A 15,576-nucleotide genomic window follows, 5' to 3' on the forward strand; every position below is an offset into this window, starting at 1 on the left:
TATTTCCCTCCTGCAAAATGAAGGGTTGATAATATTATTCAGGCAGATCGTGTCTATGGGTTCACCCTTGACTTTGTTCTATCTGTCATGGCTGCGGGGTGGCGAGTAATTAGTGTTGTGTAAATTGACTAGAAAAAATGACACTTATGTTTTATATATACTTTAATCCAACCAAATAGCGGTAGGTTAAACGTATCGTTTTATCTGTGATATTTGTGATGGCTAATGAAGAAAGCGATCAAGAAATACGACGAGCACTCGATGCGGTTCAGGTCGTCCAGTCTATGATTGACGTCTCCACCGTGAGACTGGACGGCTTGAGGACCCAGTGTGCAACAAGTGCTGAACTGACCCAACAGGAGATCCGAACTCTAGAGGTAATACTTTTTCACGATCCCTAATCATCCGCCGCCTTGTTTATAGGGTGTCCTGTGTATACACAATATAATTTGTGCCCTTGAACTGAAAACGACCTAGCTTTCGATCTCAAGGTATCTATTCGATTTGTACGTCCTTCAAACGCTGCAAAGGAACTATTGGCTCGTAACTAATCGGATAAGGCTTCATAATTATTCTACTAAAACTGCGTATTCCAATAAAATGTCTACATTCACTCATTTATTTAGTTTATGGTCTCAATCAAATACATCCCCTTATTCCGAATTCAAATATTTCATTGCCAAATGACAGCAATATGACATGTTTGTCAATTTAGATCGACTGTCCTATGATCAAATACATTTCTCTTTTTCCTTGAATCGAATAAAAACGTCTACGGTTATAAATTGATAAATTACGATGCTTAATTAACTTGACACAATTTCGGTAAACCATAGCAGTTATTGGTTACTGAACTAATAAAACACCTAAATAAGATACTTGAACACGAACACTTTCAATTACCTACCTATACTTTGATATTATTAATTAGAATTCAACTGAGTACTGTCAGAAAATTATGACATAAGTCCATACTATGCACCATCAATAATGACAGCTGATCGCTAAGACTTTAAGGAAATATTAATTAAGAGCACCCACAATTTTATTAGTTGCATTATTTCCATCACAACACCCCCAAATGCTAGGATTTGATCAAGTAGGCTGGTTTATGTTGGAAGACAATCCGGTGCCAGGAACTAATTGGATTTTCCAGTGAATCATATGAAACAGATAACAGAACATGAAGTTAAAATCAAAACAAAATATAATGTAGATGTAACGTACAACTTTATTGATTGATATTAATACATACCTATTAATAAATTATCCAAAAAAATATTGATACAACTTAAAACAATTGAATATCAGATTAAGTAGGTAGGTACCTAAGTACCAAATTAAAACTCTTTTGGAATTTCAGTTCACGACACAATGTTCCTTTTGTATGTGGGAGAGTAAACTTTCTTTAGCGGACCACAAGCTAAATTTCACAAGCTCGGTATTTCAAAATTGATTTTTTGTACAATGGGTTCCGTGAGGTACAAATCGTCTCTGTTCTGGCAGAACACACTAACTGGAGAATACTAGTTTTGAGTAATTTGACTTTGAAGTTGGTAAAATGTTTGAAATAATGGTCTATCATGTGAGTTAATTAAGTAATCATAAAAAGGATGACTTTAAAATAAAGACTGTATATTTATTAAGATGATTTCCAGACGGTAAAGTTTGAAATAAGGAACATTTTGGTACTAACTCAATATTTCATTTTTTCGAATTAGTGTCTTCTGCCAGAACAGTGACGAAATTAATTAGTATAGGGTTACCAAATAAGAGATTATGCTCAATGAGCTTTTCTCTCAGTAAGTAGATTGTGTCACGAGGTGTATGGAATGTTGCACCATCTTGCTGGAACCACATATCGTCCAGATCAAAATCATCTAATTCATGCCAGAAAAAATCAGTAATCAGTTTTTGTAGCGTTCTCCATTGACAGTAACTGCCACAGGACAGATAATAAATAGAATTCCGATAGGCTATATACCAATACAGTACATTTTGACGCAGGGTTTAGAATGTGTGAGTGTCCTACAAAAATGAACCACGCATTATAGACGTGCAATAGTGTGTGTAATACATCATTATTAAACGAGCAGCGTCAATGCATAAACCGAGGGCAGTTGTCCGTATTCGACGTATGACGTATTCTTGACACGTATTTAAATTTATCGCTTATTCTTCCTTACTCGAGATCGGTTGCCTGCTTCTCCTTACCCGTTTGGTATTTCAGTTCCCTGGTAACTGCATTGCCATTTTCGCTTTCAGAAAAATACAGTCCAATTACACCTCCAGACGATAAACCACACCAAACGGTTAATTTTTTTGGATACAATGGTGTTTCAAGAATAGCATGTGGGTTTTCATTACTCCAATGCGACAATTGTGCTTATTTACGACATTTAACCAAAATGAGCTTCATCGCTGAAGATGATTTTTTCATGAAATAATGGGTCTGTTTCAAGTTGCTCTGAAGTCCAATCATCAAAATTTCAACGCACCAAATGGTCATTCGATTTAAGTTCTTGTGTGAACTGTATTTTATACGCCTTCAAATTAAAAACTTTATGAAGAATATTCGGTACAAGTCGGTTATGACAAAGCCAGGCGGGCGGGAACCGCGCTAATTGTCATAGCCGATTTTGGCCAAATTCATGAATTCAAGAATGAAAACCTAACTTAACCTAACCTTAACTAACCCAACCTAATAAATAATCCAGTGTATCAGCTATTTTCAAAATGTGTTTGCCGCTGGCTTCCCCATAACCGACTTGTACCGAATATTTCATGTAGTGCCATAGGAAAGTCCAAGGTCTTGAAAACGACGTATAATTGGTTGTTCTAGATTTTCATCCACACTTTGATTCACAATATCGATATTTTCAGCAGTACGTTTACGTTTTTGACGGATTGAATTCTTAATTTCACAAATATTACCATTTGACTCGGAATTTTACGATTAAATTACAAATAGCTCTGTAGTTTGATAATTTTGATGCCCGGACAGCTCAAATAGAGTTCATTCTTTTAGTAATAAATTTTAACAATTTGTATACACTGTACAACCATGTATGTTTCGATGATGATTCGCCAAACAATGCTGAACACAAATGTCAATTATTTTGGTGGGAATCAGAAAAAAAAATGGCTGCTATGACGTTTTACAAATCTATGGTAGGTACTAATTTGATAACTATCTTTATCATGAAATAACGTTCTACGTAAATATTCACGTAAATATTTGATTTCTTAAATCTTAATTTTTCGCCATATTGTGGTTTTTTATTATTATTTTGTAGCTGAAATATCCATTGGAATAATTTATTTTCCAAGGGAATGAATACAGTTTTAAAGTCATATTTTAGTAATTTTGCGTTTAAAATTACAATTCGGCATGTGAAAATGTAAGTTGTGGAATCAATATCATGCCACTTCGTGAGGTGACGCATTACTGATAAATCTGACACATGATTTAGTGCGCATAGTGCATGAAGATGCCGAAACGTGAAACCCATGTCGCAAAAAATTAGTCAAATCTTAGTACAAACTCGAATCAAATAGAATTTAAATTCGGATCCCATCACGGACCCTCCCCTCGGTCTATAGCAGTGTTGGCTAACCTTTTTATGTACTCGTGCCAAAATTTTGCAAACATTCTTTTTCGTCTGCCTGTGTGTGCCGAGCAGTTTTTCATGGGGTTCAATAGTTTTTAAAAATGCTATTAAAAAAGTTTAATAAATACAAGTCAGCTCTTGAGATTCTATTTTTCACCGTGTTTCTAGCCGAAGGCATATCTTTTATCTTTTGAATTTTTTTCTCTTGTTTTCATGATAATCAAATATCATGATTTCAAAATAACAAGCAGCTGTTTATATTTGAATGACTGCCGATAAATTTCATTAAATTTGTTGGTTGGATATTTTTATTTTTAATTGCGCGATTGGTCTCATTCATTGTAAATCGATGAAAATCAGAATGTAGTGGTGCGGCTTATCCTGTTGTCTGATGAGGTCAGTGCGATATGTATCGAATAAAGCCTAAGGACCGATCTATGCAATTAAATATTTACATTAAACGTAATGTTTATTCTTGAGTATTTGCTTGCTATTTTTCATACAATGCGATCTGTCATGTATCCATGAATTTCTTTGCTTCCGTTTGCGCATCGATTGGTAAATATTATTGGTAAAAATAATATTAAAAACCGAAGACAATCACCATTATTTTTTAATAGTATATTGTCGAACAAGAACTTCTTGTCGACATGTTAAAACTGTGAACTAACAATCTCCTCCAGTGCAGCTAATCGCAAATGAGGTACGCCCCCAAATTTGTCATTTAATTTAACGCTCCCATGGTGTACGGATCTATCAATTTACGTATTTTGAAACTTTTTATAATAAAATATGTATGTAAATGTAAAGAAATATGTATAGGACCCACAACATTGTAAGGCGACAAATAAGCCGCTCAGCCATCGTGGGCGTAAATATAATATAATGATTGATTATATACTAACGATAGTTGGATAGATAGTTATATACTATAGAAAATATAAAATATTATATGGATTAAATATACATTAAAACCTCAATGTAATGGACTAATTCCAGAGAAGGTGTGTCCGTTAAAGCTAAAAGTTTGTTATATAAGATATTAGGTTTCCCGAATGCATTTGTTAGAAATTAACAAATTGGTTAATTTACCTGTTTAACTAAACAAATAAGCAATGTTCTTAAAAATAAGAGATTTAAAATTTACATGTCAGAACATTGTCCGTAACGCTTAAAACTGCTGCAGAAAGCCACACCGTGTGGCCATCGCGCTCAATGCTGTGTGATCTCATTCTAATCATGCACCAAACATTGTTTAAGAGCGGTCACTGCCAAGTCAGATGACAACATTTATGTGCCCACCCTGCATTACATGGATTAATGATGAATTGATTAACTGTATATTTTCATTTTGTCTTTTTTTTATTTTCAGGGTAAATTGATAAAACTCTTCTCTCGCCAACTGGTAACCAAGGCAAAGTTACGAGAGGAAGAAATCCCACCAGAATTGCGGAACATTCCATCTCTCAGGCAATGGCTGGAAGTTGTTGGACTCAGTCAGGATTCCATCAAGGTGATGCATTTCACCAATTCAACCAGCTGTTTTTAATTCATTTTATCACGGGTTCCCATCGTTTCTCGAGTTTTGACCCCTTTTTGTAATAACCAAAGTAACCTGTATACTCCCGCTACACTAGCAAAAATGACATTTCTAATAGGGTGAGATCACATCAAAATTAGTTATAAAATAAATTTTTCCACATGGATTATCAATCATCAAATTTTTATTCACTTTGCCGATTCCTGTTTGATTAATATGTCTTGTCAAACATATCACTTTTTTGTACTGGATGTAGTTCAACTCTTAAATAAGGAAACACATTTTGTTTTACTTTACTAGTCTTTTGTTTTTTTACTTTCAAACAATACAATTTTTTCAGTCTTCAATCATGTCACATTGTGCCACATGCATGCAGAGATAAAATAAAAAAATGTAAAAATGAAACGTCTTACAAATGTCCTTTTAATTGAATTTCGCATCTTAGTCAATATTTTTTTCAGTTTACTATTTATTTAGCGACCCCAAAGAGAATGCCTTGAAAGTCTCAACTCATGGCTCAACTTTTCAAAATTCTGTAAATGGGGGATTCCCAAATTTTGTGTGAGATGTATTCCAATTTTCGGAATAAAATGATTATAACTTTTCACATAAAACAGTTAAAAGTTTGATTCCCTTTTCACGCCAATAGGTAGGCGGTGGGTGGGTATGAAAACTCCTACTAACTCGTATTTTACTTATATTTCACTTGTACTCTCATTAATTTACTATTTTTAAATTGTGCAGGTGGTATGCCTCCGGATACGATGCCTAGAGTCGCTCCAGGAAAAGTCGGAGCGAGAGCTGAAGGTCCTGTTAGGAAACGCCCGAGATGAAGAGGTTCGAAGATTATGTCGAGCCATACACAACCTCAAGAAGTACACGGGTAATCACATTCAAAATTTTACAGATCGCTACAATATTAGTATTTTCGACGTGTGAGGATATATTTTGAGTTTCAAACGAATGTTTGTGCATGAACATTTGTGTAGAAGCAAAAGTTTGCAGAGTAATTTTTTTGCGAGATGATGTTGGTCTCTACTGGAAAAAAATTATGAACAAAATAATATTTTATCATTTCTACTGCAGAGATAGGATTGTATACACTTTGTTTTAAGTTAGTTTTTTCATTACGACTCTCAAAGAAGTTAGTGATTTCTGGAAAAAAAAATCTGTTTCTATAAGAGAAACTTGAAATGATTCATGATGGAAAGAATGTTCATGTACTCAATTTTGTCATTTTCAAACAGAGGTGCTGGCGAAGGGAGGAGGTGCAGCAGGCGGTCCCGAAGCGGACATGGCCCTCTACTGGGACTCGTGGGACCGTCACCACCTGCTGCGTGGGTCCCCGAGGCCACGTGCCCGCCATGCCCGGGCCTCTGTGCCCTCAGAGGACGCCTTGCTGCCACTACCCGATGGCGCCCCCACCTCGCACCACCACACCCCGCCCCACCACCGACAGCAGACGCACGCCAACCCTGGAGGTGGCTCTCTCCCCTTGCCCCTGTCCCGTTCGGCCAGCTCCATCGCCCCGCCTCGCCACGCCACACCGCCGCCCTCGCCCACCCCCACCCTCACCCTCACCTCGGCCGCGGCCTCCCCCGTCACTCCGCTCACCCCCCTAACCACTGTCACCGCTCACAACTCTAAGGGAAAAGGTACCCATTCTGTGGCTGTGCCATCACTTTTTTTCACCGGCCCAAGGACACATTTTGACAAGTCATTATTGTTTATCATCTAATGCTTTTGTAAACTAAACGAGTAATTTTCAATCCTCGAAAAAGAGAAACACCCAGAAAGATACATGGAAAGGATTATCCACATGATGTCTTGACAAAATAATAGGTTTCATTATAATTGAGGAGTTTGTATATGCTCAGAATTCAATATTTGAATTTCAAGCATAAATGGTATGTTTAAATTAAACTTTCAGTTGAGTAAAAAAAATCATGCTTTTGGCAGCTCTTGGAAGTTACAGATCATTACAATGTGAAATTACACATGAAATATGTGCATATTTTTTGCTGGATTTTGGCTATAAGTGGACAATTATTATTCTATCACTCTAACTGAATTCTACTTAGATACAGCGATACGCGTGATTCGTGCTGTTATTATGAAATATAGATTTCAATCATCCAAGCTAATGCCGTTGACTCATGTAAATCATTGCAAAGTTTCATCCAGCTTAAAATTCTACTTTACAACACACTTTGTCGGCGAATCATATGTTGAACGCTTTTAATAATAATTCGTGCAAAATGTGTCCTTTGGCGAATTAGAAACTTGTTACAGTGAAGCCTATTGTATTGTTTTCATTTGAAACAAATGAAACACGGTTTTTACACAATGATTTTACATTATTGTTCTTCCTGTTTTTCATAATTAAATTAACATAGTAAATTTTATTCAACCGCTTTATTGCAGCCACTGTCTGTATACTGCAATCAAATACTTATCAGTCAGTCTATGCATCACATCCATTCATATCAGAAGCTCTTTTAAAACAAACTGAGCCATAACATGTATATGTTATTTTACACAGTACCCCTCTGCCGTTTCGATAAAATTAGACACGAGTATTATCTATTAAATCACTTTGACCAAGAACCACACTGTGACAGGTTTCTATAAAAGGGTTCGTAGTATATTATATTTCATTATGTGTACTTTAACACTTTACTAAAACTTCTTATTTCATTTGTAGAGTTTCATGATTCTTTACTAACATTGCTTGACTCATCTCCCTCTTCCGTTAATATATTGTCACGTACCATGGTATATGATAATTTATGTAAACAATACTTAACAATGTTGATAGCTTTATCAATTTGCTACACTACTAACCAGTCAAAATAAGATAACTGTTGTTTTAGAATAATTTAGATACTCAATTTTTCGGTTACATCTAAACTACATAATTTGCAGTTGGCCGTAGCTAAGTTCACTTGTATCGGAAAGATGTCTGCGTATCATTGAGATCAAATTAAAAATAAACGCTAATTACGATGTTTGATCCTAAGCAGAGCATAATATGGCTTGTTCAGCCTATTAAAGCCTTGCTCTTGAGTCCAAACACGTATTGAAAAAATAACCTGTAAATTGGCATAACCCAGGATTCAAACTCGAAACCCATGACTTTATAAGCCGACGCTTCCTGCAGATTTATTTTGGCTTAAAATAGAAATATGGTAAACGTTATCTCAGTGATTATTTGTGAGAACGACGCTTGAGTCAGTCTCTTAATTGATTAAGAACATTCGCCCGGTATACGAAATATGTATATTCGAATCCCATTCAGTTCAAGTTTTTTCTAATGTGTATATTTCTGCGGCTTTCCAAAAATATCATGATAGTTTTTTACATTTTCATAAATATCAGTTTTAGGGACTCAGGTTTCATGTTTTGACATCTTCAGGCTGTATGTGTATGTATACCTACTCGTTTCATACAACTGACAGATCTTGAAGTATGTTACTATTCATATATTAAATAAACTAAATGATATATGAGTGCAAAGAAGACTCACTCTCATACCCACACGATTAATAAAGTTCAACGTACTTGATTAAACAAATCCCACATGAGTCAAGTTTATTGTTCAAATTGCCTTCTTGCTGGATTTAAACGCTTGTTCATAACTAAATATTCATAAATTGACATATTTTCCACTCAGTACATAAGCGCAATCATGAACATTATGAAGCACATTATACACTCTTTAGTTGCGTGCTTGATTCAGAGCACCCGATAGTTTGGATAAATAGCTAACAACCATTTCTTGTACGAAAGTCCATGTCGGGGCCGATACAGTTAAGAACGAAAATAGATTGTGCATTTATGAGACCGTAGTAATAAAGTCATTTTAATAAGATTATATCCAAGTATTTGAGGAAAAAAAAACCATTTTCATTACAGATTAACCTTTTAGAAATGAAAGTACAGAAAACTAGACAATTAAATTCTTATTTAAGTATGTACATTTTCTCCTATTGCGTATGAATAATTTTAATAGAGTTTCGGCCTACGGCATCATCAGGTACTATTGTAAAGATACACGTGTCCAATTATGATCTCAAGTTTGAATCCTAGGTCTGGCAAATTTACATGTTGTTTTGCAATGTGTGTTTGGACTCACGTGTATGTAACTAATGGGTTAAGCAAAGCATCAATTTTTTCAATTAAAAATTCTGTTTGGAAACCTATTCATGGAGATCCACATTGGATTGCAGAGCTAAAGATAAATAAAAACTAAAGATGAAAGATATATTACCTGAAGTGAAATCCAAGTTATGTACTAAAAACTATTAATATGAAATAGAACAAAAGTTATCTTGATTGGAATTTAAATGCAAATTCCATAAAGTACAATCAATCGTTAGTATTGATTTTCTAAATAATTATATTAGCAGCAATTCATTTGTAGCAAGTTTCACACACGTTCTCTGAGATATATTTGTCAAGGCCACACTGAAATAAAAACTTTGTCAAATAAGTTAAATTAAACCAAACCTACTAAAACATTCTGAAATCGCTATTGAGTATTCTAAAGTAATATGTGCTTTACATTACTTACTCCCTTCTTTGTTATAAAAGTTCCTATCTTTGGATATACAACGGAAAGGAAAATAAGTTGAGCAATGTCAAAAAGTCTCGATATCTCTGGTGATTGTAAATGTTCTATTGTCTTTCCAATTATTGACAACTTTTCAGGTGGATTGCAAATATTGCATGGGTGAATGGCAACACTTATTTTATGTTTATGGCATTCACACAAACGAAAATGCTTTACATCATGTGTGTTTTATTAACAACTAATTCCAATTAAATATTCGTAATCTCATTATAATAATGCCTATTCATGAAATGATATTCAATTTAGTGTGTACAATAAATTGACAATAGAATTTGTATTTAACTGTTTTTGCAGTCATATATATTAATATTTAATATAACCATCATCTTGTAAAGCACTTTGGTATCTTCTATATTGTAATTTCTTATAATGAATTGTTACCCCATAAAGTATGGATGTATGTCGTCACACCATTTTGAAAACGCCATCTAACAATAATCTATGGAGTTTGTATGTGCAACGCATGACATTTACAGTTTAATATGTACGCCCTTCTCCGGTGGAAAATAAATCATTACATTTGCATCGATAAAACATCCTGCATTGAAGGGAAATGCGTTACACTTACTAATTATAATGTCGAGAATAATGTATTGTCTAATAATTATTGTAATGTTGTTCAACCTGAATTATTATTTTCATATTTCCATTTTAGCTTGTTCTATATTTGATGTTGTTTGTTTCTTTCCCCCCCTTTATTTTCATTTGTCGTAGTATGGTGAAATTAATTTTTATACCCTTCCTATGCATTTATATTTTGTTATATTTTTTTTTGTAAAATACTTACTATAAATACTATAAAGCGTTTTCGTGACACCAACGCTTAACCGCATAATTTGAAAAAATCAATCTTAATATTACATTATTCGAATTTGCATGTTTTTCTACCGAGAGCTGTAATTTTATTGAAATACTTAATTCATCAAATGATTTATCCAAATAAGAACTGCATTATATTTAAAAAATGGATGTTTATAATTTGAAAAAACTCTTTTTATCATGAACATCATATAAAATGAAATGTTCTTTTATTCTTAATTTTAAAATGACAACGTTTTAAATAATACTCTTTATGGTATTAATATATTTCATGTAATCATGAAATATCAATTCCCTGGATGAGAAAAGACACGGCAACATAACGACATATATGTACCTATATCTTTCCAACATAGTCATAGTCCAGAGTCCTCGGATTATTCAGGCTTAACTCCAAGAAGCCTTTTCACAGCACGTGGACCAAGTGCTCATTACAACAAACTTTAATGTTAATATTCCTTGCAACAACCCTGATGAGATCAAGAGCCTTTAATATCTTTGGTCCCGTTGTCGGCAGTGTTTATCGAGTATTACTGGAATACTGGAGGCTGTCGTTAAATTCTTTCGATGTGACACTACGTTCTCGTGTTTGCATTAAGTGTTGAGGAATTACTTGTTTTGTCAAATCAGATTACCCACTGATAACTAATAACAAAATGAAATTATGGAATTCACTCATATTTTATAATCTTAAACTGTAGTGAATTGAAAGCTCATTTGGACTGTTATTTGTCACAGGCAACTTAGTAGTCCGGCAATTATTGGTGCCGAAGTATATTTGAAGACTTAATACCCACGACTCAATTGTTGTTGACTTCCTCAGTATTCTAAAAATAAATCTTTTTCTTTTGATCTTTAAGTTAGAGGAAGGAATCTCGTGAGAAAAAGTTATTTTGAGAGCACCGTTAAATGTTCACATTTCAGATATACACACATGTTTACACTATTTTTGATCAATAAAAATGTTAAACACAACATGTAAAACATGTTAATGTAACAACACGATAAAAAAAATCTGCAATTGATTTAAAATGAGATACAGTCCAGTAATATTTTTAGCATGAATTAAATGGAATATATTTGTTACTTCTCCTTGTATGGTGCAAAGTAAATGAACCTATCTAAAATAAATGTTCTCTTTCTGTTGATTTTGAAATATTTGTATATAATATTTTTGTCTGTGGTACACACTAACCTCATTCACTCTTCTTGTCTTTTATTTGTTTGTATAATTATTTGCTTGGATCATTTCCCCTCAAAATTTCCATTCGTCCACCTCTGATAATTCCTTCCCACAATTGTTGGCCGAATTTATTTAATTGCTGATTTGTGTAATACAGAAACGTATCTAGGAGTTAATTTCCGAGGTATTTGCCTTGTCTTAGAGAATGTCAAATTATTAATAACATTTTTAAACGGCCAATACTTGATAATTTCATTTTTATTGCAATAACTCATGTCGATAGTTATCTGAGTGCTTTTCTGTTTTAGCAAATATTTATTTACATAAAACACAATACCTCGAAATATTAACATCATTATTAAATTAATTGATAGATTAAAACAGGGCTGGGCAAACTTTTAGGATGAAGGGCCACATTAGGAATATAAAATGAACAGCGGGCCGCAAGTAATATACTATTTTTAGACATAAATTATTTATTATCATGAATAAGGAATTTCAACATACAGAAATAAAGGATTCTCTAATCGCCAACAATTTAATGAGAAGAATGAAACTGTTTTACATTTTTTTTTTTTAAATCTCAGGTGTTATTTTTGTTGTTGAAATTCTTAAAATTGTTTGTTATGTTCATTGGTGACACATGATCGTAAAGAGTTTTTATTAATATTGATAATTGAAAATGTTTGTTTACATTATGTAGTATCCAAAGTGTATTAAAAAATAACCAACATTTTGGTTGTTTGAATTTGTCCGAATTAAGAGTGTTGTAAAATTAGTAGATTTCTTCTCGGCGGTGCAATTCACGTACTTATATTCAAATTTGAATTTTAAAAAGTTGTTAAAATGTGGAAAAAAGTTAACCTTTTTCAGATATATGATTAAAGCTCGCGGGCCCTACAGAAATACTTGACGGGCCGCCGTTTGCCCAGGCCTGGATTAAAAGATTGAAGATTCCATAATACGACTCTTTCGGTGTGATGGATATATCTGTAGTAATGACGAATCGTTTATTTTTGCAGTCTTTATAAAATTGTGAAGCCGAAATAGCTATCGATTCGATAGCATATTTTTGTGGTATTATAATTCAATGTAAAAATTAATTGTAAAATGGAATTCTACAAAGTACTTATTATTAATAATTAAGAAAACTAAATAGGTAGGTAATTAGAGAATTAATATCATTTAGCATGGCAAAATTATTGTGAAATTCCGACCACAATCTTTCTTGTTTGCCGACAAATCTTATGTATTAAACTCGGCAATGCAAAGTAATTCAAAATAATACGACAGTACATATTATTTGAAATGAAGCCTAGATACGTCTCTGATTGTTTCTCTGTCATAGCTCTATGAATTAGCTATAGAGGATATAATTTATATTTCATCAATTGAGATTTTACAATAATCTGTAACATATAATAATTAAACGCTTGGCCTTTATAGTTACAGTTACTTTACAGTTAATTTGCAGGGCTATTGCTATATTGTGACTCGATGATGTTTATACATAGCTGTCTTTGCATTCAAACACAATTTTAACATGGGCCGAAACAGATTTGTTTCAACCGCTTTAATAGATTTAATATCACCAATATCATTGCTATCAAGATACACACCAAGAAGAGACATTACTGTTAAAATCATGTTTGAATTTAAAGATGTTGTTATGTATCATTTTTTTTATAATTAATAAAAATGCCATATTAATTAAGATAACGTCATGTCTTCAAAACCAGCTAGTTGCACACTTTCATTAAATAAGGTTTGCGCAGCAAAATAATGTTTATGTCAACTTAACTTGCCGGGAGATTTGTTTGAATAAATACGTCCATGTACTTTTTATGTAAATAAAATTTTTGTGAACTAAAAAGTGCTGAGAATTTAACAAATACAACTGTAACGGTGATCGAGTTGAGTAAATTGACTTCAGAGTTAAATATGCTATTTTAAATTCCACATATATATTTGTTTTCAACACTCTGTAAACAAATGATTCATTATTACTCTTTACTAACACATCACCACTTTAAATATGAGCAACAAATAAACTGAGTTTGAAGACACACGGGCGATATTCTATTATTTCTTTTTTATTGAAAAAATCTACTTTTACCGATAATTGATCAAAAAATAAAATAATGGCAATATTATTACATATTATTGTTGCTTCATATGTTTAGTACTCATTGGTATTCAGATATCGTCACCTCAATACTACAACTAGATAACTTGATTTTCACTGTTTTTCAGATAGTTATTGAATATAATTCTACATTTCCTTCTCTACAAAATGATAAAACTCGATAGATCAAAAGTTAATGGGAACTGTATTAATTTGTGTTTGAAAATATATATATATATATTTTTTTTTTTCGACCATGTCCGATCCTGATAGGATCATATGGGCCTCCACAGAGTGGAGGTTTGCATTGACAGATTTTGTTTTTTACGAGAAATGGATGTCAGCCACATGCTCAACCTATTAGGTCCATACCCTGACACACACAAATTGAAAAACAATATGTGTACTTGCCAGACCCAGGATTCGAACCTGGGACCCACGGCTTTATAGTCCAACGCTTATGCCGCGCGGCCACCGTGGGCGCAAATAATATAACTCTAAAACCATAAATGCATTAAATAAATAAAATAATATACAGTCGAACTTGGTTAATACGAGGAAGATGGGATTGACTGAATTTGCTCATTATAAGCGTTACTCGTTATATCAGAGAATATGTATTTTTAAATGAGCGGTCACATAACACAAAAAGTCGAAAATAAAAAATCTGAAGACCCGAAACAAGCAGGGCATTCATAAACTATAAAAGAAGTTGTTTATTGTAATGAATACTGGTAGGTACCCACTGACTTCACAAACCTTGGATTTTTTACTTATTTCAAGCATATGCGTGGATACTTTTCAATATTCTCGGCGGAAACACCAATTAGGTAGGTACTTAGACACTTAACTAGTGTCATAAACGTAATGCGATCCCGGCGGCATCCTGTCCGGTCGGATTTTATTGCTTAGGGTCGAAATGTTTTTAAACGATCGACACATTAACAGTTTTTTTCTGACTATATTTTAGCTCGGTATATACGATAAGTTGCTCATAATAACAGTAAATAAATGTATGGAAAAAATCATAAACTGAAATGTCAACGAATGTTTCCTCATTACATCCGAGATCTCGCTATAACCGTGATCGTAATAACCGAGTTCGACTGTATCTACAATATTTTTTCATAAAATTGAACATTATGTAATTGTTCCCAATTACACAAGCACAAATTTCCATTTTTATTTTAAATAATAATTATAGCCTAGATTAATGTTAATCGAGTAAAGTTTAAATTTCATATTCCCTACAATGACCAAATCAGAGTTATCTAGTTGTAGTATTGAGGTGACAATATGATTTTTGGAATAGCGTTAATTAATGAATTTGAATTCTCCGTTCGGTGTCTCATGTACTTGTTACGACAGTAAATGCTCTGACACCGACTTTCGCAAAAAAAAATAATAGTTATTTAAGATGTTTATCCAAATGAAATTTGATATAATTTATCTGTGTGCAAAAGGAAAAGTCTTATAAATTGAAAAATGAGAAAAAGAATGAATCGAACTTTTTTGAATTACCTTTGAACCTTTGAATTACTAAATTAAACATTGGAGTTCCCATATAAAGTGGTGTAAAAAACAATTGACACCCACGGTGGCCGCACGGCTTAAATGTTGGACTATCACGCCCTGAGTCTCAGGTTCGAATCCTGGGCCTGGCAA

At 33.4% G+C, this 15,576-nt stretch overlaps 1 protein-coding gene across 2 annotated transcripts in view; it reads left to right on the plus strand.

Annotated features, from left to right (window-relative positions):
* The first annotated feature begins 69 nt into the window (after positions 1-69).
* Positions 70-15,576, plus strand: part of ksr (kinase suppressor of ras) — a 38,290-nt gene continuing 22,783 nt past the window's right edge. For both annotated transcript variants that reach the window (XM_085944309.1, XM_085944310.1), the window contains exons 1-4: positions 70-377; positions 4,984-5,124; positions 5,896-6,034; positions 6,399-6,632. In XM_085944309.1, the coding sequence (XP_085800435.1) occupies positions 219-377; positions 4,984-5,124; positions 5,896-6,034; positions 6,399-6,632 (673 nt within the window). In that variant the 5' untranslated portion in view covers positions 70-218. The remainder of the gene's footprint in view (positions 378-4,983; positions 5,125-5,895; positions 6,035-6,398; positions 6,633-15,576) is intronic.

The sequence above is a fragment of the Rhyacophila brunnea genome, unplaced genomic scaffold, assembly GCF_057557595.1.
Source record: "Rhyacophila brunnea isolate RB1 unplaced genomic scaffold, BYU_Rbru_1.0 scaffold_17, whole genome shotgun sequence".
Classification (NCBI taxonomy): domain Eukaryota; kingdom Metazoa; phylum Arthropoda; class Insecta; order Trichoptera; family Rhyacophilidae; genus Rhyacophila; species Rhyacophila brunnea.